Source organism: Varanus komodoensis, unplaced genomic scaffold (genome assembly GCF_004798865.1).
Source record: "Varanus komodoensis strain SLA01 unplaced genomic scaffold, ASM479886v1 scaffold54, whole genome shotgun sequence".
Lineage (NCBI taxonomy): Eukaryota > Metazoa > Chordata > Lepidosauria > Squamata > Varanidae > Varanus > Varanus komodoensis.
In genome coordinates, this window is record NW_025336142.1 from 1,992,253 (window position 1) to 2,014,375 (window position 22,123).

At 49.2% G+C, this 22,123-nt stretch overlaps 1 protein-coding gene across 2 annotated transcripts in view; it reads left to right on the forward strand.

Annotated features, from left to right (window-relative positions):
* VWA8 (von Willebrand factor A domain containing 8) overlaps positions 1-16,879 on the forward strand; it is a 66,715-nt gene extending 49,836 nt beyond the window's left edge. The window contains exons 32-44 of one of the 2 annotated variants that reach the window (XM_044448198.1): positions 675-784; positions 1,315-1,469; positions 1,994-2,195; positions 3,809-3,890; positions 4,984-5,188; positions 6,565-6,673; positions 8,284-8,440; positions 9,019-9,127; positions 11,539-11,664; positions 13,935-14,093; positions 15,119-15,217; positions 15,917-16,155; positions 16,456-16,879. In XM_044448198.1, coding sequence (XP_044304133.1) covers positions 675-784; positions 1,315-1,469; positions 1,994-2,195; positions 3,809-3,890; positions 4,984-5,188; positions 6,565-6,673; positions 8,284-8,440; positions 9,019-9,127; positions 11,539-11,664; positions 13,935-14,093; positions 15,119-15,217; positions 15,917-16,155; positions 16,456-16,564 — 1,861 coding nt within the window. In that variant the 3' untranslated portion in view covers positions 16,565-16,879. Of the gene's footprint in view, positions 1-674; positions 785-1,314; positions 1,470-1,993; positions 2,196-3,808; positions 3,891-4,983; positions 5,189-6,564; positions 6,674-8,283; positions 8,441-9,018; positions 9,128-11,538; positions 11,665-12,669; positions 12,823-13,934; positions 14,094-15,118; positions 15,218-15,916; positions 16,156-16,455 lie in introns of those variants that run through there. The other variant, XM_044448199.1, reaches the window with a different exon arrangement.
* Positions 16,880-22,123: the final 5,244 nt, after the last annotated feature.

The window sequence follows — 22,123 nt, forward strand, 5'->3', positions numbered from 1 at the left end:
TCCCATTCGCATAAGCCTCGGGACGGCTTCCAACATTATAAATACAAACATATACAAATACATACATATAAAATCTGGAAACATCCTGGCTCATTATTTTAAAACCAATAAATAAAATCAACAATTATTAAAATATCATTTAAATAAAAAGGTCTTGGCCTGGCGCCGAAAACCAAATAACGATGGCGCCAGGCGGACCTCTCTGGGGAGCGCATTCCACAGATGGGGTGCCACCGCAGAGAAGGCCCTCCTCCGGGTACTCACCCTCCTGATATCCTTCATGGAGGGCTCCCAGAGAAGGGCCTCTGCCGCCGATCTCAAGGGGCGGGAGGGCAGATATGGATGCAGGCATTCCTTCAGGTATCCAGGTCCCAAGCCGTTAAAGGCTTTATAGGTAATAACCAGCACCTTGAGTTGAGCCCGGACTTCGATGGGAAGCCAGTGGAGCTAATAGAGGACTGGGGTTATATGAGAATAACGCCCAGTCTCCGTCAGCAGCCTGGCAGCCCTATTTTGCACCATCTGAAGTATATTTACATGTCAATACTTCTCTGTAATATTTTAGAATGCTGTGTTTGTGTATCAGCTGCTTTAGAAGGGAAAGCTGAGATGCCGATAAAATGAATGCAGTTTGCCACTGTTAAATAACCAGTGGGTATTCCTGTGTTTTGTAGGAAATATCTTTTAGCTAAGCCTATGCATATGGAATCTGAAGAGAAAGGGGCTTGCCAGTTACATGGACTGGATGAGGAACCTGTAGAGACAGGATTTGGGCTCACATCAGGTAAGGAATTTGAATCTGATGTCCTGGGGGTCTCCATGTGACCACATAACCTTATGTCACTTCCATCTGCATGATCAGGAGAAAGAAGAGACAAAGGCCTTAGTAGAGTGAGACAGCTTCCTATTGTGAGTTCAGAGGACAGATTTGATAGGCTTAGACCTGTGAGATCTTGTCCAAAATTCCAGCTCAGTTATGGTTTCAACTATCAAGCCTTCAAGAAGTCATCATATCTGAGGGTGACAGATAAGTTCATGCTCCAATTACTGCTAAGGACATCATTTCTTGATAGCACAATATGGAAGGATACTGTGATTCCACTAATTCTCTGTCCCAGTCTCCAGTCACTGGATAATAATTCCCTCTTCTTCTCAGCCCATCATAAAATCAACAGAATGCAACCCTATGACCAGACTAAAAATTTTAAAAAGGGAAACTCTGGGGCCTGGTTGCTGCCGAATCACAAAATCAGCTTTCCTACTGTTTGGGTGCTTTTCTGGGTTAAATAAATGCATGTTTGGGACTGTTTACAGCTTCGGAGCCGTATGTTCCACAGGCCGCTTCATGCGAACCGTTGTCATCGGAAAATCTAAGTGCCGCAACTGGGCAGAAAATAAGCTCGCCAAACAGAATGCTCTCCAATGAGAACAATTATGCTACTCTTATTGTTGGTTTTCCAGACCTCATGGTAGGCATCACTTTGCTTAATTTAAATTATAATTGTAAATTACCTCAGCCGTGATTCCCAGCCAATCAGCCCTCAGAGCTAAGCTCATGAGATGGAACAGTGAAATCTAGACACAACATTGTTCAAGGTCTTGAATGATCACTTCTTGGTAATGGCACTGGTTGTGCTCCGTTTGTTTTCCATGCAGGCAACCAAAATAGCATAGTCCGTTATGCAGAGGTGACACAGCAAAGAGTTTGTTCTCTTAGTGTAAAATAGGATTTAACTAAAAGATGCCTAGGAATCTCCTAGGTGGTGGTGAGAATAATCTGCATATACCTGAGGAATTCTGGGAAGTGGGTGGAAGTCACTGCAAACTGCAAAGAAGCCAAATTTCAATAAAGCAGCTCACGGCTGCTGCCACCTTTACAGCCTGAATGTTTAATGGGTCTCTTTTTCTTATCGTGAAGGATCGTTAGCACATTGGAAGGAACAACCATGTACATTCTGTTCACTAACGTCTGCTTCGTGTCATCATTTTACAGTCCCCTAATGAAGTTTATAGCTGGAAGAGAGTCTCCGCCCTGGACAAGAAGCAAAGTCCATCTTCTGATCCACTTTATTATGGGAAGCGTAGCAAAAGCAGAGAGGCAAAACAAACCAATTGCGTGACTCTTGTAGCCGCTAATCAGGTGGTCAGAGTTTTAGCTCCTGGAAATGTGCCTCTAAAAGAAATTTATCCCAAAGGTAACCCAGCCACAACTTTCTCATATACCGTGTAACCAAAGACCCCCAAGATTTGTGGGGTGAGGTTCCCAGATGGGTGCAGTCCTGTGTGCAGCTATTTGAAAGTGAATCCCATTAAACATGTTGGGATTTGCCCTTCAAGTGAACCTGCAGAGGAATCGGCTCTCGGATTCCTTATGTGGAAGGCACCAGAAAGGCCTTTGGAAAGCAACAACCACTGCATTTGGAAATCTGCACATACAGAATGTGGTCTCACCCACAGGCAACCTGTTCTGCAGTGTTGCTCGTGAATGCCTGGAACAGGATCCTGGGCATGTAAACAGAGTCTGACCTTATTCTCCTGAAGGGTAAAGTGTGTGCGTGCAGCAGCTGTTGGGATGTTGAAAGGGAAAGAGTTTGAAGGCTGACGGTTTCAAAGACACTCACGCATAGACGACTTGCTAATGGTCAGCAGAATTAGTCCCTTAGCGCCAGTTGTCCACAGCAGCTTATATAATGGCTCTGGATAAGCTTGACCAGCTGAGTAGAGAAGTAGGGGAATCGCGAGACGCCCCTGCTGTGCTCCACACACATGCTGAGCCTTCTCCCCAGAGGGCCGCGCTCCAGTCGCTCTCGTTTTGCTAGGGAGGGGTCGCACACGCCGGGAGTGGCCCAGGGCCCTTCACACTCGCTGCACCCAAACCTTCAACTGGGAGGTCTTCCGGGGCCCAGCGCCCAGTGCCAGCTGCGGCAGGGGCCACCTCTGCCCCCCCACCTTGCACCCTGCGCTTCACTGGGACAGATGTCTACATGTGCGCAGATGAGGTGCCCTGAGAGAAGGCGGCGGGGGCTCTGCTCGGACTGGGCCTTGTCCTCCCCCTGCCCTCTGGCCTTGGAGAAGCAGCCCCCATGGGGGCGGGGGGGCGCTTTGGACGGTGCCACAGGGGTGCTAGGCTTACACACGGAGTGCGTGCATAGAGCCGGAAGCGAGGACAGCGAGTGTGCGGGGGGGAACCCCTTCGCTTGCACCTTGCCCGACACGCGCACACGTGACGCCGCGCAGGTCTTCTGTGCAGGTTCGAGAGGGATCGTGCCGCACCTGAATGCCGTCCGTGGCCACTGGTGCTGGAAGTAGCCTGGCTGCCCTCTGCCCGGTGCAGGCAGAGGCGCACGCCTGTGCCACGGAGGAGGGGCCGTGGCACAGCGCTCGACGCGGGGTGCCCGTGCGTTTCGAGATCGGCTGTGCCTTCAGCCCGTTGGCCGGTTTGAGGGGAGGGCAGGCAAAGCCAGTGGTGGCTGAGCCCTTGGCTCAGTGCGCCTCTCCGGCTTTCAGCTTTTCCAAAATAGCCTGTGTCAGAATACTCTTTAAATAGGCTTTCCGTCTAGTGTTTATTATGAGATGACAGTTTACTATAATTGCAATCATGCCTGATCAGTCTTTGTGTCTGTTTATGCTTCAGCTTTCACTGTATAAATATTTGCCTTTGTTTCCTTACTTTAAATTGCTTTTCACTAAAACAGCAATTCAGATGTTTAACTGCAATTTTCTTGTTTTTCCTTTGATAAAATGTTTCTGTGAGATACATGGTTTATTTAGCTACTTCACTGTTGACGGCAAACATATCCATTTGCAGATGTTACTGTGCCCCAAGCAGCTGGATATTTGGAAATTGCAGACCTTACAACAAAGAAACTTAAGTATATTCCTGTCCCCAGGTAACTGCATTCCATCTTCTAAATTGTTCCAGCATTTACAAGCACCAAGCAAAAGTCCGTGGACTAAATAACATCGTGTGACGCCAGTTTAGTCCTGATGTGAGATTCGTTTTGAAAATGCTGCGTTCATCTGTTACCTACTGAAAAAGTTTTGGCTGCATTTTTCACAGCCTCATTTCTCTCTTTGAGCCTTTTCAGACATTACTTACTGAAGGGAAATCTCAGCCTGGATTCATTAGGATGCGTCACTAAGCTTTCCTCCATTCTCTGTCAGTGGAAAGAAAGCAACACATGTCCTATCTGGTTTATTTGAATGCAGTTATTCCCTTGATGCAACAGTGGGGGAGACTGGGGGCGTGTGGAGATTCAGAGCACACAAAAGCTGTGTAACCCGGAACAGCTAGTCTGGCCAGTGGGAGCCGTGTGGTGTGTAAGGGTCTGAGACCTATTTGCTTGAGATTTCATTTTGGGACAGAACATCCAAATGAATCACTCTTTCCATACGAATTGGACTGATAATTCACCCTGCTTCTGAGCACTGTCTTTCTGTCTTTGACCCCCACTGGCAAAGGTTTGGTGGGAGAGAAACCATGAGTATAAAACCGGAACAACATCCACAGCAAACCCACGTTGAAGAGATACCACATCTTTTGATGCTGGGAAATAAGGGTTTTATCGCGTGTCCCGCATGTTATAGTCTTCCCGCACCCCTTTTGCAGTCTTCTTCAGGTTGTATTAAAACCAGTGGATGGTTATTGAACTGGTTCTGTAGGAAGGGATCTGTAGGAAGTTATCCTATGACCCCTGTTAGAACGCAAAGGGAAGAGTCAAAAACCTTTCATAGCCTGGGAGCTTTAACAGGGAATATTTATGTGCTTGTGGAAAGCACCACGTGTGGTAGCACAACTAGGTTGAAACTGTCCCTCAGGGGATAATAATCCAGGTGGATGGAGGCATGTTGCTCAGGCTTCCTAGGTGTCATGGGGTGAATCTTCTTCTAAACATCTTCAGGTCTTAGCCACATTTTACGTTTTCTGTAGGAAACTCTCAGTAACTTCTCCCCCCGCCCCCCGGCAAATCTTTTGTTCTTCAGGTCAAGGAACTTGGCTCCCTATACGTCGTGGCTTTCGATGATTTCAGACACGGATGTGCTGCTGGCTCCCCTGGGCGAGCGTGGCGTGGTCACTGTCGATCTGGGCGGCAGCGTCCGGCTGTGGGAGACCTGCCTGGAAAACCTGCAGAGATCCCTTCAGGAGTGGAGAAGCATGATTGGGCAGGAGCACGGCAGGCCTGTGCAGGTGAGTGGGATGCTGCGCTTGCAGCCCGAGGGGGTCCTCTGCTGAGGCCTCATGGCGTGTGGCTGAAACAGAGCCGGTACGTCTCTCAGGAACAAGCTGCAGCCGCGGTTCTTCCAGCCGCATCGCCAGTTTCCAAGCTCTGTGTTTTGATTTTATCTTAGCCGTAGCCCATGATTTACGGCTACAGATTTACAGAATGGGAGAATCCTAGAACCAGGAAGCAGAAAGCAGAGCTGCTGTAGCAGGGTAATTCTTGTGTGCAGACTCACATTTTGCAGGATGTTTCATGTTTACAAAACCTTGAGCAGCAGCTGGCGTGCACTTGCTACTGAAGTCATCCAGTGTCTTTCGGAGGTCACGAGAAAAACGGGTTCCAGCCCAGCTCGCGGCCTTTATTGCTCTGCCCATGCCGTCTGTTCTCGTTATCAGCCGAGAAGCACCAGCACCATCTGCTGGCCAAATATTGGTGTGTGGTATGTGGATGGTGCTCGGTTATTGAGCAGTGAGAACGGGGGCAACACCAGACAAGTGTCCCAGTTTGTCAGCATTATTCGTGTTTTTCCTGAATTATGCCATTCCATGCTAGTGGGGTTCCATCCTCGCATCCATGCAGTGAGGGGGCTTGAGGGTGTCCGAGAAGCCAAGAGTCATGCCACCAGGAGCCAAGATTCTCTTGCTAGGCTGGTCTCCTGCCAGGGTCACCCGAGGTGGAGCGGTCAGAGTGTGACCAGGAAGAACGGCCACACCAGCAAAAGAGGACAGATCTCGCTAGTGGTGATGTGGGCGGGGAAAGTCCTGACGGGCAGCCACTGGGCAGCAGCCGTACTTGAAGGCAACACAGGCGGAGGGGACTCTGGTAGGTTCTCCCCAGAAGAAGACAGCTGTGCTGCATTACCTCTGAATTGTCTTACCTTGGAAACCCTACGTTGGAGCTATTCAAAGAGAACGTCAGAAGATGAGACTTCCGGGCTGGGAGGCACCCAACCAGCTACTGGGAAGAGCAGAGGACAAGGGCTAACAGCGCTGCTGCGGAGACTTGAGCCCGGATCTCCTGTCCCAGCCCAGCCTTTTTATGACCAGACCCACTGGCTGTCATTTTGAGGCCTAGCTTCTTGAAAATTTCTGTGCATAGCAAGTATTTTGGCAAAGATTCAAATTAATTCTTTTCTTTTGTATTATGGATTTCCCTGAAATGCTTTGGCCAGTAGGACAGGTGCCCTTTGGTGGGTGCCCTGGATAAACCATCGACCCTTTCTTCCTGGGAGCCCTGTTTTTTCCAGCAATATCAATCTGCCAAGACTTAAACTTCCTACACTTAAACATCACGAAGGGGCGTGATGCAGTTCAGCTCGAGCCATTGTCTTTTGTCTCAACAGATAACTATCCAGAGAGACAGTGGTTTGGACGTCAGCTCTCCAAAGCATGGGAAGACCGATCCAGACAACGTACCTCATGTTGGGGGCAACACATGGGCTGGAGGAACAGGTACCACACCCACCTTTGACTGGAATCTGCATCCAACTCCAAATGAATCCTGGGATGCCTTTTCATAGCATCCTGAAAGACAAAATAGGTATCCCATAATAGGGCATTCCAAATTCTGCTGATTGTGTCACAGGTCCTCTCCAGCCACTTGCTTCCAGTGAAAACACCTTCCCTGATTGTTCTCATTCTTCTTCGGGGACAACGTGAAAACAGAAGTATAAATTTCTGTCGTTGGGTCTGGATTCTATCGCACTTCCTTAAATATATGTTAAGCAAGTTCTTCTGATTCCAAGTGGATTTACAGCAATGTAATCTTAGGAGATGCATCTGCGGATGGATCTGTCAGACTGGTGGCAAAGCGGTTCCCAGCAGGTCATGCCACTGACATGCGGGGGTGGAGAGGTTGAATTCTCCTACCTGTCCAGCTAAGTCCTGTTAACAGATTTGAATGAACATATAGGGTATATCCTCTGAACTTGACTTCTCCCTATTGCTTCCACGTACTGTTCTCTGATCAACTGATTTTTCTCACGGTTCTTTTATTTATTTGTTTAAAGCTTTTTTATACCGTCCACTACTGAGGCCTTGGGATGGTTTGACAGTAAAGCATAATAAAACAAAATAAAACCCATAGTGTTAAGAGATCTTTTCCCATAGAAGTTAAGAGATCTTGAAGGAATGTGGGTTCAAAAATTCCTCTCCTGTCTCTAAATGGGAGGCAGCTGTTTGCTGGAAGTCAGGACTGCGTGGACTATTGCGATGGAATCCCGAATCAAACTGTTCAGAGCGCAGTCTGCACTGATGGGTGTGCAGGAAATAGAGAGGCTTTTTGGCACTTTATATCAGACCAGACGCCACCGGAATGCTTGCCTGGCTGCTATCAAGTCTTGTGCCTTAAAACCACAAGCAAGAGACAGGAAGGAGAACAGCACCTGTGCCCCATTATCACCCAGAGGAGCTGGATGAGTGTATAAACTGAAACCACAATGCGAACGCTGTCCCAGCCCCAGCCTGTCTGGACCGTACCATCTGTATCTGGGGAGCTCCTCTGAGGAAGCATAGGGAGGGACTTGCCAGTAGTGGCCCCCTCCCAGTTGTGGAATGGTCTCCCCAGTCTGTCCTGCCCTTTTCCCTCCAAGGAACTCAGGATCAAAGTAGCATCGCCATCTTTTCAGGTGTAGATCCAAGGTGCCCTTCATAGCCAGGCTTTTAATGGGATGCGTTAGGTTCTGTTAGCCTTTTTCATAGCTCTAGTTGTACTGAAAATGTTTGAGATGTTACACTGATTTATATTTTTGTGTATTAGAATACTGTGTTTTATGTATTGGCATTTTTATTGTATCTTTTTGTATTTTGATCAATTGTTGCGAATCTCTCAGGGAGCTTTGGCTATTGGGAAGCATAGAAATGGAAATAAATAGCTAAAGGACAAATAACTCCATGAAACAAATGTTCACCCTCTGAAAATCAGAATCCAAGTTTATGGAAATGGAGGGAATAATCTGTTCTCAAATATGATTTATTTCCCCCAGTGTGTACGAAAAAATCGGAACATGTGATATGCTAAGAAAGCCATCTTGTATATCCATGATCCAAATTGTCCTTCCTAGGTGGGAGAGACACCGCTGGATTAGGTGGCAAAGGGGGACCATACCGCCTGGATGCTGGCCACGAGGTTTACCAGGTGTCCCAGGCAGAGAAAGATGCTGTACCCGAAGAGGTGAAGCGAGCAGCCAGGGAGATGGCTGAGAAGGCTTTTAAGCAGAGGTTCGTGTGCTGCGACTATGACTGTTCAACTGAACGGCCACATCCCAAAGCCTCTCTGAGTGGCTCACAATAAAATTAAGTGACTGCAAATTAAGTGGGTGTGTCGCTGCTTCATCTAACAGGCCCTTGGTGACTGGGTCTGGGGCTTTTTAGTGAGGCCCCATGTCCTTGTTCTGTTGGTGACATTCAAGTATGTGAGGGGATGTCACACGGGGGTGGGCAGAGACCTGTTCTCCCCTGCAGAGGAAGGCAGAACGTGCTCCGATGTAGCAAAGCTCAGGGAGCCAAGGTTCCATTTGGATGCCAGGAAGCATTTCCTGACAGTCAGGACCCCGAGGGTGTGGAATGGGCTTCCACGAGAGGTTGTTGAGGCCCCATCGGTGCGGGTGTTCAAGGATAGGCTGGACATGCACACGGTGGGCATGTCATGAGCGGAGCCGGCTGGAGCCGGGGGTCAGACTAGATGGCCCGTGAGACCCCTTCTGACTCGCTCTGTTTCTATGTTTCAACTGTTGGGAGGTGAGGAAGCCAGTAAATCCCATTGCCCATTCAGTTCGATGTTTTCCTCACTGCTTCAGGTTAAAGGAGATCCAGATGAGTGAATACGATGCATCTACTTATGAAAGGTTCTCTGGAGCTGTTCGAAGGCAAGTTGACCTGCTTCGAGTTATCCTGAGTAATCTGCAGGTAATGCTTTCATCCAGTTACCTTTGATTTCACTTTGGGACTCACTGACTTCAACAGGATTCTCAGGAACTGGCACTTGCAAATCTGCAGCAGGGAAAACAGGTAGAAGGCCCACTCATCCTGCTGTGTACTCCCAAGTACACTGTGTGAACTCCTTAGAAGAAGGACGAAGGGTGGATGCATGAAGGTGGAAAGTCCCTGTGGGGCAGGCAAGCAAAAGCAGAGATGCAAAATGTTAGTCCTTGGGTGCATTTGCAGCGAGATTCAAGATAAGCTTGCTTTTCCGAAAATCCAAGGTGATTGCACATCATAAAGCATAGAAGGGTCAGAGCCAAATCCTAGGTTGTGACTGTTCCATGGGGTATTTGCCCAGATGAGTTTATTTTGGGATGCAGGTGAAGAACCCTTCTCTGGTTAAATGTTCTGCTTTCATTAATAACAAAATGAGGAACAAAAGAATTTGTCACTGTTACATTAAGCTTTGCAGCTTAAAGCACCAGGGTTCTTGTTCGAGGACTTCCCATGCGAGGGAGGACAGCGCAGCCTGCTGGTCGTGCGTTGCCACGGCGACACACTTAGAGCATCAGTCTCTGATGCATCCCGGCTCGTGTTTGCTCTGCCTCATTATCAGGAAAGGAAGTACATCCGTCTTCCTTTTGGCTAATAAAAGGTTGTTTTAAGTTCAAGGAAAAAGCGCCATGTGTTCTGTTTCCTGTGGCAGCATTGTCTTCCTGGGAAATGTGCAGCTGATATGAGGTTTCTGTGCTACCTACAAGTAAAAAGAAGGAAAAGACTGTTGGTGTTTGCAGCAGAGTGTCCTGATAGAAATATTGGTTGTCAGGGAAGCTGGTAGAGGTGAATCTGTGAGCCGCCCGGAGAGCAGCTATGGGGCGGCATACAACTGCAATCAATCAATCAATCAATCAATAAAATTATTTTAGGCCTGGTTCTCACCAAGGCACACCCATTTCTTGCAGGTATACCTATCGCTTCTCATGCTTCATGCGATCAAAGGCTTTGCTGCAGTCTATAAAGCATAGGCTGGTCTTCTGAAATTCCTCGGACTGCTCCAATGTCCAGTACTTGCAATTTGCTCACGGGTGCCTCTTCCTTTTCAGAACCCCACTGAAGGCCAGGCATTGCTCTCATATCCTATGTAGGGTAGCATTCTTCATCGCAACACCTTGAGCATCTCTTTGGTTACATGGGAAATGCGTGCAAAGGCCCTACAGCCCCTTAGCATCCCCTTTCCCGGGAACTGGAATGCATATTGGGCTTTTCCAGCCTCTGGGCCATTGTTTTGTTTCCTGCATTTTTGCCATGTTCTCGTTAGGATCTTGACCGGTTCGGGGTATGCAGCTTGGAACAACTTGCTGTTGTCTCGCTACTCCTGGTGATTTATTCTTTCCAAGCTCTTTCAGAGCAGCCTTCACTTCACTAATACTGCAGGCCTTTTCTCATAGGGCTTCTCTTCAAAGGAACCTTCCCACTGCGAGACGCTTTTCAGGTATTGCCCATGTTCTCATTGTTCAATAACCGAACCCCATCCATCTACCATGCACCAATATTTTGCACTCCAGAATTAGCAGAAGAAAATGGTGTTCTCAGTGCCATGCCACCAGCTCCTCAGCGCTTCAGCACCATCTTTAATGAGTACATGCATGCTTAAGAGTGGGTCCCAGCCCTTGTTGAAACATTTCAAAGCAGCTTGCTTCCCACAGCTTCCCGTCTCTGGCAGTCTCAAAGCTTTGTCAGTGAAAACAACAAGCAGACCATTTCAGCACATATTCAGTGAGGCTGAAACTTGCCCGCCTTCTGTTGTTTTCTTTTCTCTCTCTTTCCATAAGCAATATATTGCCAACACTTCAAGAAGCAGCCGTCTCAAGAAATGTGTGCATTTGAGAAATGTCAAGTCTACAGCTTTCTTCAAGATCTGCTTACTAAATGAGGGGGTTATTCTTTGGAACAGTAATTTTCAGATTGCTGAGAGATCCTGGCTTGTCACAGAGAGCCTGGAAGTGTGTCTTACCTCTGCTGATTAGCAGCTAGCAATTAAGGTTCATATTTAAAATGGGGGATGTACAAAAAGGATATATTTCATATCAATATGAAATTATTTGCCCTTTTTCTTGTGCTCTATTTTTTATTTGCTTGGAAGTCCACCCTGTTTCTGTTTTGGTTTCCGGTATTAGTAGCAGAACTTGTGGCTTTCCTACAGGCAGTCTGCTGGCCACTGTGTGAACTTAAATGCTGGACTCGGTGGAACCTTGGTTTGACCCAGCAGGAAAGCTCTTCTTGGGTGGTTCTGCTGTTGTAGAATTGTTCCGATAAAAATGTGGTATTTTTGTTGAAAGCAGTGGGAAGGCTGCCTTGAGGATGGCATTCCTTGTCCCTCTTTTGCCCCTCTTTAGGCCAAAGGGAAGGAAAGACAGTGGCTGAGACACCAGGTCATTGGAGAACTTGATGACGCCAAGATAATTGACGGTCTGACAGGCGAAAAAGCCATCTATAAGCGACGGGGAGATGTCGAGCCACAGGTGAGTGAAGGGGGACCAAGCGACGTACGTTTGCGCATCAGCCCCTTTCCCGGCACGCACGCCGTTCGGCCCGTTTGGCGCCTTGCTGCCTAATTTGGGGCTGCCTGCAAAACCCACCTCCCTCCTCTTATTCTGCCTGGCGGTGTGTTTCTCACGGGGAGGCGGAGCGTGCTCATCTGTACCACACAAAGATGTGGCTGCTCCACAAGACAGCGCCCACCCCCTGCACGCCTCAGTCATATCTGGAACTCGCAGCCCGGCTGACCCAGTGTCGTTCGGAGGCCTGGCACAGTGGGGTTGGCCTCGCCTCTTGTGGGGGCAGCTGGGGGTGGCCTCGGGAGCCCTCCCGCCAGGCTCTGGGGTGATGTGGCACTTCCCGCCACATATTGCCAGGCTTCTTGCAGAATTCCTTTCGAGAACGTCTTCCTGACGTATCCTGAGATTTTCTTTTCTTAGCTGAGGTTTGAAAACACAGCAGTTAGTTTTGCATTTCCTGGACTCACCTGTAACTAGAAGTGGCATCAATCCTGGGATAAAACCCTGCTACTTTTTAAAAAAAGTTTAATGCCTGCTGCAGGGATGGGGGCAGAATGCAGAGGGGACTACAGTGGGGGGATTTATTCCCCCCTTCCCCAAATTACCCTCATTAAATTGCACTTCCTGAAAGCGCTTTTGTTTTTTCCATCACACTTTTAAAAGGGGAAAAAAGCAAATCTAATTGCAGCTCTCAGAAACTGACCAACGTTGCTATGAACAAATAGCACACTTCTTGGGTGTTGCAACAAACCGCTGCATGCCCGGCTATCCTTTTCGGTCCTGCGTCCCGTCACGGAGCGTTATGCCCGTGCAAAGACGCACTGGCATGTGCCAGACCAGGTCACAGTCAGGGGTCGCCACTCCCACCTGCGGGACGGCGGTGCTTCCGATAAGCTGAGGGCTCCCGATTAAATTCCGTCCTCTTGTTGTGTCTGCTCTGAACCTCTGGACTGAAATAAATCAAACAAGGAGCACCGAGTGGAAAAGCTTGTCCATCATGCTGAGAAAAGGAGAGAATGCAAAACAAAATATCTAGATGATGAGTCAGCGAAAGAGCGAAATTGGAAGCCAGTCAAATAAAACAAATATTTTAGGCATTTTTATCTGTTTGCCAAACTTTCGGTAAGTAGCTTGGTGTTCATTTTCTAGGTCTTCTTGCTTCATGTATCATAAAATACCTTTCCAGACCCAGGAAACATGCCAGCAAATGTTAAAACAGATGTTTCATTTTTTAATGATCCACTTTATAGTCTGAGCGTGGTGCAGCCCAAATCCCATTTCAAACCATCTAAAGGCTATAATATTACCAGACAAGCCTTACTGTGCAGAGCTGACTTATCCCACGATGCAAGTCAAAGAACATTCCCTGTTGATTTTGGAATAAATCGCTCATCAGAGATCCCTTTTCTGAAAATCAAAAGACCTTCTCCTGTGAAAGTGTGGCTTTGGCTGTATGCACATGTGCAGCCTTTCTTGGATTTTGATTCTAGCGTAGGGGACTTGAATACAGAAATCTCCTCTTTGGGGTTATTTATAAGAACAATGGTAATCGTTTGAAGAGCGATTCTGTGGCCCCGAAATCAGGAGTATTGCAGAGGCTGCCGTTTCCCTTCTCAACATCCACAGAGAGAGCTCTCGGAGGCGGTGCAGCCGAGGGCCTGGATGCTGGACGGTCCACGGCCACGGAAGGCTGGGAAGGGACTTGTGTTTCTGGGATCACAGCAAGAGCACGGGGAAGGTGGAAAGGGGTGTGTCCTGGTAGGGGAGGGGCGGGGCCAAGAGGGGCATGGATCTTCAAGGCCGAGAAGGTCCCTTGTCACCTGTCCTACCCACTGGACCACCTCACTCGAACCAACCAAGCCAGAGAGGAAAGGACAGCTTGGAAAGGCTCTCTCCCCGTCCTGCCCTGCCTGGGCATCATCAGCAGGACAATCCGGAGGGCGGTGCTCTTAAGGAAACCGCCATCCCTTTATTAGGGTCACGTGTAGCTCCCAAAATGGAGACTCAGTGGTTGGGGGTGACCAAAGGTTCTTGGTAGCAAGAAGGGCAAGGTTGGGATGCTATGGGCTTGAGATGGTGACACAGAAAATTAAGTAGGTCCACTTCTGTCCCATCTACGCCTGTGTTTGCACTGATTTGCATAAATACATAAACAGTCTGGTCATGACTTTTCACTGAGTGAGCTCTGAGAATTTAAGTTGATGAACTTTGCTGCTTGTATCTGTTTCTTGAAGCTTGGGAGCCCACAGGAGAAGCCCAAGCGCCTCCGCCTAGTCGTAGATGTTTCCGGCAGCATGTACCGCTTCAACGGAGTCGACGGGCGGTTGGAGCGTTCCATGGAAGCCGTTTGCATGGTTATGGAAGCTTTTGAGAATTACGAGCAGAAATTTAAGGTGATTTTGGAATGCACCTAGGAGCTACCAATGTGTGTGTGGAAGAAGGGAGACCGGGGGGAAGGAACTGACACTAGGATGACTGGACCTTTCTTTTTCTTCAAGAAACTGAGGAGAATTTACCAGCTGTCATTGGAAGCATTGAGGGATACAAAAATCAATCAAACAGTCCCTTAAACGTTGGTTTTTCAAATCTTTCTGTTAAACTTTATAGTATTAAAGCGCCAGGATGCTGGAGGAGCGCTCAAGAAGGTTGGCCTCCCCTCTCCTTTATACAAAAACATTTTCATGCCCGTTCAGAGGCTATTTAATTGATCAAGTAAGGTTTTACTTGTTCTAAGTGCCAAGGAATTTAGCCAATGATATTGCCTGCATTTAATTCTCATGCAGATAATAAATGTACAAATACCAGGCACAAATTCTTAGCTGAAATTTGTTTTTAAATAAACTGTGGACAAGCACACAAGCTCGGCAGGGGGAAGCTCGTGCTGAAACTTTTCACGGAGTTGCCGCTTCTTTCCTCCACGAAAGGGTCCATGTTGAGGGGGATGAGGCCGTTGGGCAGCCAGGATCGGCTGGAGACGTTGGTTCTGCTCTGGCCTTCCCAGCAAGCCGTGTCACTGGCTTGTTCCCATGCAGATGAGATGAAACGGACACACCAGATAAACATTGTTCCTTCATTAATTACATTTCTGGAAACTGGAAGATAGAAAGCCAGGCCCTGGATGATTGAGCAGGGAAATAAATTCCCATGATAGCCCTGCCAAATGCACCCCCGACAAGCTCGGGCCGTTGCAGAGTGCTTGAAAGAGTGGTCCAGTGGTGCACATTCTAATGAGTAACGGCCTAAAACGAACGGACAGTCTCCCCTTCATTTGCATGAAGATCACCGCTGTGTTTTGGGCACCGAAATTCACAGGTGGGGAGTAGCGGAGCGAGCGCTTTTTGCTCCTGCGCTTGTGAAGACTAATGTTGTCACACAGTGCCACTGCGGGAATCTGCTTATTTAAATGTTTTGCATGCAGTATGACATCAAGGGACATTCCGGAGATGGTTTTAACATTGCCTTGGTCCAGAGTGACAAAGTGCCGAAGAACAACAAGCAGAGATTAGAGATTTTGAAGGTAAGCCTTACTGACTGAAATGTTGACGTCTGGTGTTGCAAATTTCAGGAAAAAGAAGGAAACTAGCTAGGGCTGTGTGCAGATAAACATGTGGGAGGAAAACCTTTTTCATTTAGGAATCTGCACCAATATATTACTTGTTTTCATAAATACCCTCCCATAGCACCTTCCTGTAATAGATGAATATATGGATTTCCTTCCTGGCCCAGTTGTTTGGCTAGAGTAGCAAAGCTAGGAAGATGGTGTCATCGCCCGCCGTTACAGCTGCGGATGCTTGTGGTTCTTCTGTGTGTCACACTGTGGCTTGTTGTGGGTTACGTGCCCCACCATGAGCAGGGGGTCCCGCAAGCCCCAGGTTGCACATGCAACCCCCGCTCAGGGCTTGCTGCATCATGTGAGCCAACAGTTCCCCTAAAACGGAACACCCGGCAACACTCTCTCCAGTTTCCCAGTGTGCCCCCGTCCGAGAAACCCCGGAGATCTCCGGGTTGCCTTCCAGAATTTGGGGGGATTCAGTACATCCCCCAGAATAGCTGGGCTCATGGTTCCTCTTCAGTCTCCATGCCAGCATGTTCCTTCTCCTGTAACCGCCATGAGCAGTTTCTTCTGGCTACCCGGCCGGGCGTGGAGTCTCCTCTCTCGGCCACGTGCTCGCCTTTTGGAGCGGCTTTCACGGACGCCTTTCCTGCTGGCTTGCAGACCATGCATGCTCATGCCCAGTTCTGCATGAGCGGAGACCACACCCTGGAAGGCACGGCGCACGCCATCCGGGAGATCGCCCAGGAAGAGGCGGACGAGCACTTTGTCGTCGTCTTGAGCGATGCGAACCTGGAGCGGTACGGCATCCCTGCGGCAGAGTTTGCCCGGACCTTGACCCTCGATCCCAAAGTGAATGCCTTTGCCGTCTTCATTGGGTCCTTGGGGAGCCAGGCGGACAGGTAGGTGGCCCGGGGGAGCTGCAGGGGGTGGCGAGGGGCTCACGAACATAAGCACCCAGACCCCACTGCCAGCGGAGCAATTCGTTTCGCTTTCCGTTAGGCTGAGAGTAGAAAAGGAGAGCTGATGTGTTTCTCCATAAGCCCGAATAAAAGGTCGGTGGACTTGGGGCAGACGAGCTTCTGAGGTCCAAATCGCAGTGCACGGATTCAGGAATAGAAGCGGCCCCCCCTGTCCTTAGGAGTGTGAAGTACTGCACAGTGCTGACTCGCAGTGGTGCTGCTCCCCTCCCTGGCCTGCAGGTTGCAGAGGACACTGCCAGCAGGCCGCTCCTTCATCGCCATGGACACCAAGGGCCTCCCGCAGATCCTGCAGCAGATCTTTGCGTCCACCATGCTGTCGAGCTCCTAGGAACGGCCAGCTTCTCATGCAGAAATGGAGAACTGAACATGGAAAACAGCTCAGAATAATCACTGTGAAGCTCTCGTGTTAAGGGCTGTGACCCTAACCATGTAGGCTTTACATTGGGGTAAGGACTGAACGTGAATATTTCGTAGAAGAGCAGTCTGCTCCTCAGCAAAGACTCGATTTAAACTACACCCGCAATCAAACCCTTCTGAAATTTAAGCTTTCTGCTCTGAGTTCCTTAAGAATTATGCTTTGCACTGAATATTTGTCTATTGAAGAGAGCAGAATAAAGGAGATCTGTCCTTTTCTGGGTAATTATTTTCAGGAACTGGTAGAATAATTTTGTGCCTATATCTTATGTTGCTGCGTCCAAAAAAGCAGAGCACTTTCTTGCTGTGAACAAAACATGATTGGAATGCACAAAACTAAACCAGACGGAAACCCCTTTCAGAAACTGCACATATTCTCATTTTTATGTGTGTTGCGATGGGTCGGGCACGACTTTGCGATTAACAACAACTCGTTTTTCGGTTCTGTAGCAACCATCAGAGAAGCCATTCGTAAACTGTTGGATAGCGAAGCTTGACTGTCTGGCATCAAACCGCACGCCTTTGCATTCACTGACTGTGGTGTGTGTGGGTAGAACCCACTCTGTTTGCTCAAGGGCCCCTCTTAGTTGGCCAGCACTGGTCACGGGCGGAGAGGACCGCTTGGCTGGGTGGCCAGCAAATGAGATGCATCTGGGGGGTTTGCACAACTCTTGGGAAACAGAATTCCACTGGGTGAGAATGTGCTTGAAATGCAGAACTTCCGCAGTGGAGGGGCTCGTGGTCTCTGTGGCGCCATGTGTGTTGTAGGGCAAAGGGGATCTCTCTCCCCGGCAGCTCTGCAGCGATTCATTGGCAACTTATGAAGGAATGCCAGGATTCCAGTCTTTTGCTTGCTGCAGATTTGGCAGCTTTTAAGCTGTTTGAGAGTCCAGCGCTGTTTAAAGAGTTTCTGCCAGAAGAAAGACAACTTCGCATTCAAAGACCTCTGGCAAATCTAATCGGGGAGAACCATTTCCTCCAAGCAGCTAGTCCGCAGCAGTCTCTTTGAAATATATAATTACCCGACTCTTTAGGCAAAAAATGTCTCATTCCCCACACTTACGGAGATTAATAATGGAGCAGCACCGACCTCCAGACCTTTGTTTGAAAGGCAGGGGACAAAAAGGATTGAGAGACGGGAGGAGGAAAGCAACACTCAGGCCCCAATTCTTGTTGACACAGTTCCTACCGGTGTTCCTTCGGGGCCTTTCTTAACATCAAGAGAGCTCTTTAGCCATGCTCTCATGCGAGGGACAGTTTTCACCTGGAGAAACCCGACAGTGGTGCAGTGTTCCCTCGGATCAGAGCTTCCCAATCTTTTTGGTTGGTGGCACATTTAGAATATTGAGGGTTGTTTCTGGGAACTCTTGCAAAAAGCCTGAGAAAAGTCTGACAAAATGCCTATTTCCTACAAAGCAAGCTGGTACAGGTAAAAAAAAAAAAAGGAACTTAGCCAGGACGCGTCCAAGGCAAAGATGGGTTCTAGACCACAAAGCTTTGGTGCGCAGAGTTTTCAGCGCTCGGAGAGAGGCTGGGTGGGTTGAATAGGCTCTCCCTGCTGTGCTGATAGAGGTTTGACGTCAGTCTTGAGCCCCAGGATTGTTGTTCTGGGGGACCTCGCTGCCCATGCCAAAGCAGTCGGTTCTGCGGGTGAACCTCGCGAGACGTGTGGAGCAAGCCCGTTGCTGCATCCCGCGCCCTCGTTCGCAGTCCAGGGCGAAGGACGGTGGCTGCCATTACAGCCGCGGTGCCGTCGGAGCATGCCTTTCGCCTGACACGCGTGGCTCGCTGCGATTCCCCCAGCCAAGCGGGAGAGCGGTGATCCTGAGGCAGAGAATTTATCCTTTAAGCCTTTCTCACAAGCAGATAATTTCCTGTTGGGATGCTTTTCTTGGGGGTTGTCCCCGCTGCAAGGATGGGGACATCAAGGCTGCCCTTGCAGGCTGCCACTCATTTCTGGGGCCATTTCAAAGTGCCGATTTTAAATATGGAGCCCTAAATAGCTTGAAGGCAGGTTGCCCAAAGTTCCCCTTACACTCACCCTAGCACCCCCATCAGCCTTTTCCAAATAGGTCTTCTTCAGCGGTAGCCCCACTTCCATGAAACACCATTCCCAGGAGGCCTTTTCATATCCAGGTCTTTACTCAAAGTCTTCTTAAAAGCTATTCCGGATCTTTAGATCTTTGTGCTATCCCAGTTTTGCTGCTGGGTTTAATGTTTTATTATGTGTTGCATGACTCTGACTTCCTGCTGCTGGTTACACTTTGTGCTTTTTATTATTTTGTAATTGCGTATACTGCCCAGATAATTTTAGTTACAGGGAGGTCTAAAAATGCAGAATAAAGAACTATTTTACTTTCTAGAAGATATAAACGAGATATAAGCAAGACACCCCTACATTGAGGATTCCTTCCCAAATTGGCTTATGGATGCATTCATTACACTTTGCTTTTGAGATTCTCCATGACGGCCACAATGTTGAACAGTCGGTTTTCTGGTCTCTTCCCAGTTTAGCAACACTGGCAAGCACTAAAAAACATCTTTAAATAGCCCATCTGCTGCAGCAAGAGACGTGTGAACAATAAGAACCTGTTTTCCAAATTCTGACATTAGACAGAAAAAATAAAGGTCTCTTTGTAGTCGGAGAACACGATGTAGAGATCTTTTATTCTTACCCTTGACAAAATGCAGTGGAAAATGTATGTTCATGTTCATAAATTTTCCACACATATTCTTTCCAAATAGCCCCAGAGTCTCACTGAGAGTTACTACAATGCTAAAGCAATATGTATTTTGGGAAAGGAGAGCGACTTGAAGGGAAAGAATACTAGAGATGCGAAGATAGACTCATTTATTTATTTCCTGCCTTTTTTCTGTTTAAGGAACCCAAGGCAGCTGACGTAATTCTCCTCCTCTCAAGCTTATTCTCACAACAACCCTGTGAGGTAGTCTGAGATGAGAGTGTATGCCTGGCCCAGTCGCCCGATGAGCTCCGTGGCTGAGCTGCGATTCAAACCTGGACTGCCTGAGACCCAGTCCCGCACGCTTAACCACCACACTGCGCTGGCTCTCTGAGTTGTGTGCGAGGGGGGGCGGGGGCAGTCCGTGGCCCCCCAGTGGCCGCCAGATGTGGGTGGACTCTGACTCTTGGCAGCAGCAGGGACATGGCCAATGGGCAGGAAAGGTGATAGCTGCAGTCCTCGGACACCTGGAGTACGGCTACGCATTCCTCACCACGAAGGTACAATGTCTGCTAAGCTTGATTATTCTGTGTGTGGTGCAGAACTGAAGTGTGATTTCTAACACGGTGTGATCCCAGGAGGAGAATATTATGCGATCTTGCTAAGCAAACTTTAGTACTAACCATCCAAGGAACCGTCAAAGCTGGCTGCACAATTGTATGATGCAATTCCCTGCTCCCCTGTTAAAACTTCCCAGAGGCTCAGACATCAAGGACAGGCCGGGTCTGCGTGAGCAATACGGAGCTGACGCGCCAGGGCAGCAGCGGCTTTCTTTGCAGAGGCCCATGGACCTTCATGCTGCTATTCTAGAATGTGCTCCAAGAAGACACACGCCGGTTGGCTCCCCGCATAGATGCTGCATCGGGGATTGCTTTGGGGTGATGAAGGCGGGGTTCATAAGGGGACTCTCAGTTTCCTGCTTCAGTCCCTGGATCCTCTCTGGAAATCAGGAGTCCTTCCCAATTTAGGATCGGGCACTGGTGCTGCTGGGAGGGTGAGGAATTCGCCCCCAGGAGCGAGGGGTGGAGTTGCTTCCTTCCTTCCTTCCTTCCTTCCTTTGCAGGTCGGCAAACGTCCAGAGCTGACCCATCCCACCTTATCCCGCATTGTTTGGGAGAGTCTTTTAGGATGCCGCCAAAGCTTTGGGGGAGGAAGGGACACATTCCTTCCATGAAGTTCCCAGAGCTACAATGGCCAGAGGTGAGAGCGAAAACCTGTAGCTCGCAAACAGAAGCGTGGTCCTCAGCAAAGCTTTGCCGTGACGTTACGGCAACCAGCAGCTTCACGTGTACCAGCCCTGCTTGAGTGGCACGTGCGCCACTGCAGTGTCGCGGCTCGTCTTCTGCACACGTCCGCCTGTGCGCACGGGCCTGTGTGGAAGTGACCAAGAGCTCCCTGCCGTCACATCCCTGTGCGGAAGCTGCCTGCCGGCGCCGCAGTGCTTTTGGCGGAACGCACGCGATGGTGCGCACCTTCATGCACAGCCTCGCCTGGCTGGAGCTCGCTCAGAGCCGAGCCCCTGCCGATGAGGCAGGTGAAGGATGATTCTCGCCTCCGGGGCGGGGGTCCTCAAACTGCTCCAACGGGGCCAGTCGAAAGGTGCTGGCGGGGGGCGGGGGGGGGTGCAAGGGGCGAGGCACGGCGGGGGCAGGGAGCTGCATGGGGCGAGGCAGCGGCTTGCTTGTGCGGTGATCGTTTCTTCCAAGCGAGTCCGAAATGATTTCCTCGTGAGCAAGCCATGCCCGTGCACGTGTGGGGCGAGTGCAGAACCTCTGGGGCAGGCCAGTTAAATGGGCGTGGCGGGCCAGATCCGGCCCGCAGGCCGTAGTTGGAGGCCCCATGCTCCAGGGGCTCCTAAGCATACTGTGAGCGGCTGAATCGTCGGAGACTGCCCCCTTACCACACTGCAGCCCCCAGAAATACAGTCCTCTGTGTGTTCGTGGAAATGAAAGGCTGCATTAATTGAAATGGGAGGCAGAAAACACAAGATGGGGAGCTCTTGTTTTCGGACAACGCAGGATGAATGCATGAGATCTGACGTCACAAATCCCATACAAATAGCTCCCCTTTGTATAGCTGCTTATTCAATTACTCTCCCACAGAAATAGGCAGGGCCCATGAATCTCCAAGCAGGAGGCAAGCCAGGCCAGCTTTAAGCCAAGAAGCACGCCGGCGAAGGAATCGGAGGAGGCGAGCTGTGCGTGTCTCCATCCCCTCCGCGGGCTCGCAGCCCCTGCGGGTTCCTCAGGCCGGCCTGGGGACGGGCCAGCCCGGGAAGCCCTCACCCAGAGGAAGCAGCTGGGCTCATGTATACATGTAATTCTGGCAATGGAGACACATGGCGCAAAATGAATGGCCTCTTTCTATAGCCCCCAAGGAAGGCCTGAAATAAATTATTTTTCCAGGATCCAGAGACTAGTTGCTTGTTTTCTTTTTCTTTTTGGATTTGTGTACAATGGAGTCTAGTTTTCTCTCCTTTTTCAGAATGCTCAGACAACTCGTCCTTGTTCGTTGCAGCTGACGGACAGTCTTCCAAGACCCCCTCTTTGCCCTTATGCCTCGCATGTAAATACAGCACTTGCTTGCAGGACATTCAGGGTGAAATGCTGATGAAAATGAAAATGCCTAAATTAACTGTATTACCACAGACTAGCTCCTTAACCAGCATTTGGTATAACAGGTCCAGCAACAGAAACTGATTGAGAACCTCGAACAACTGAGTTTAATTTTGT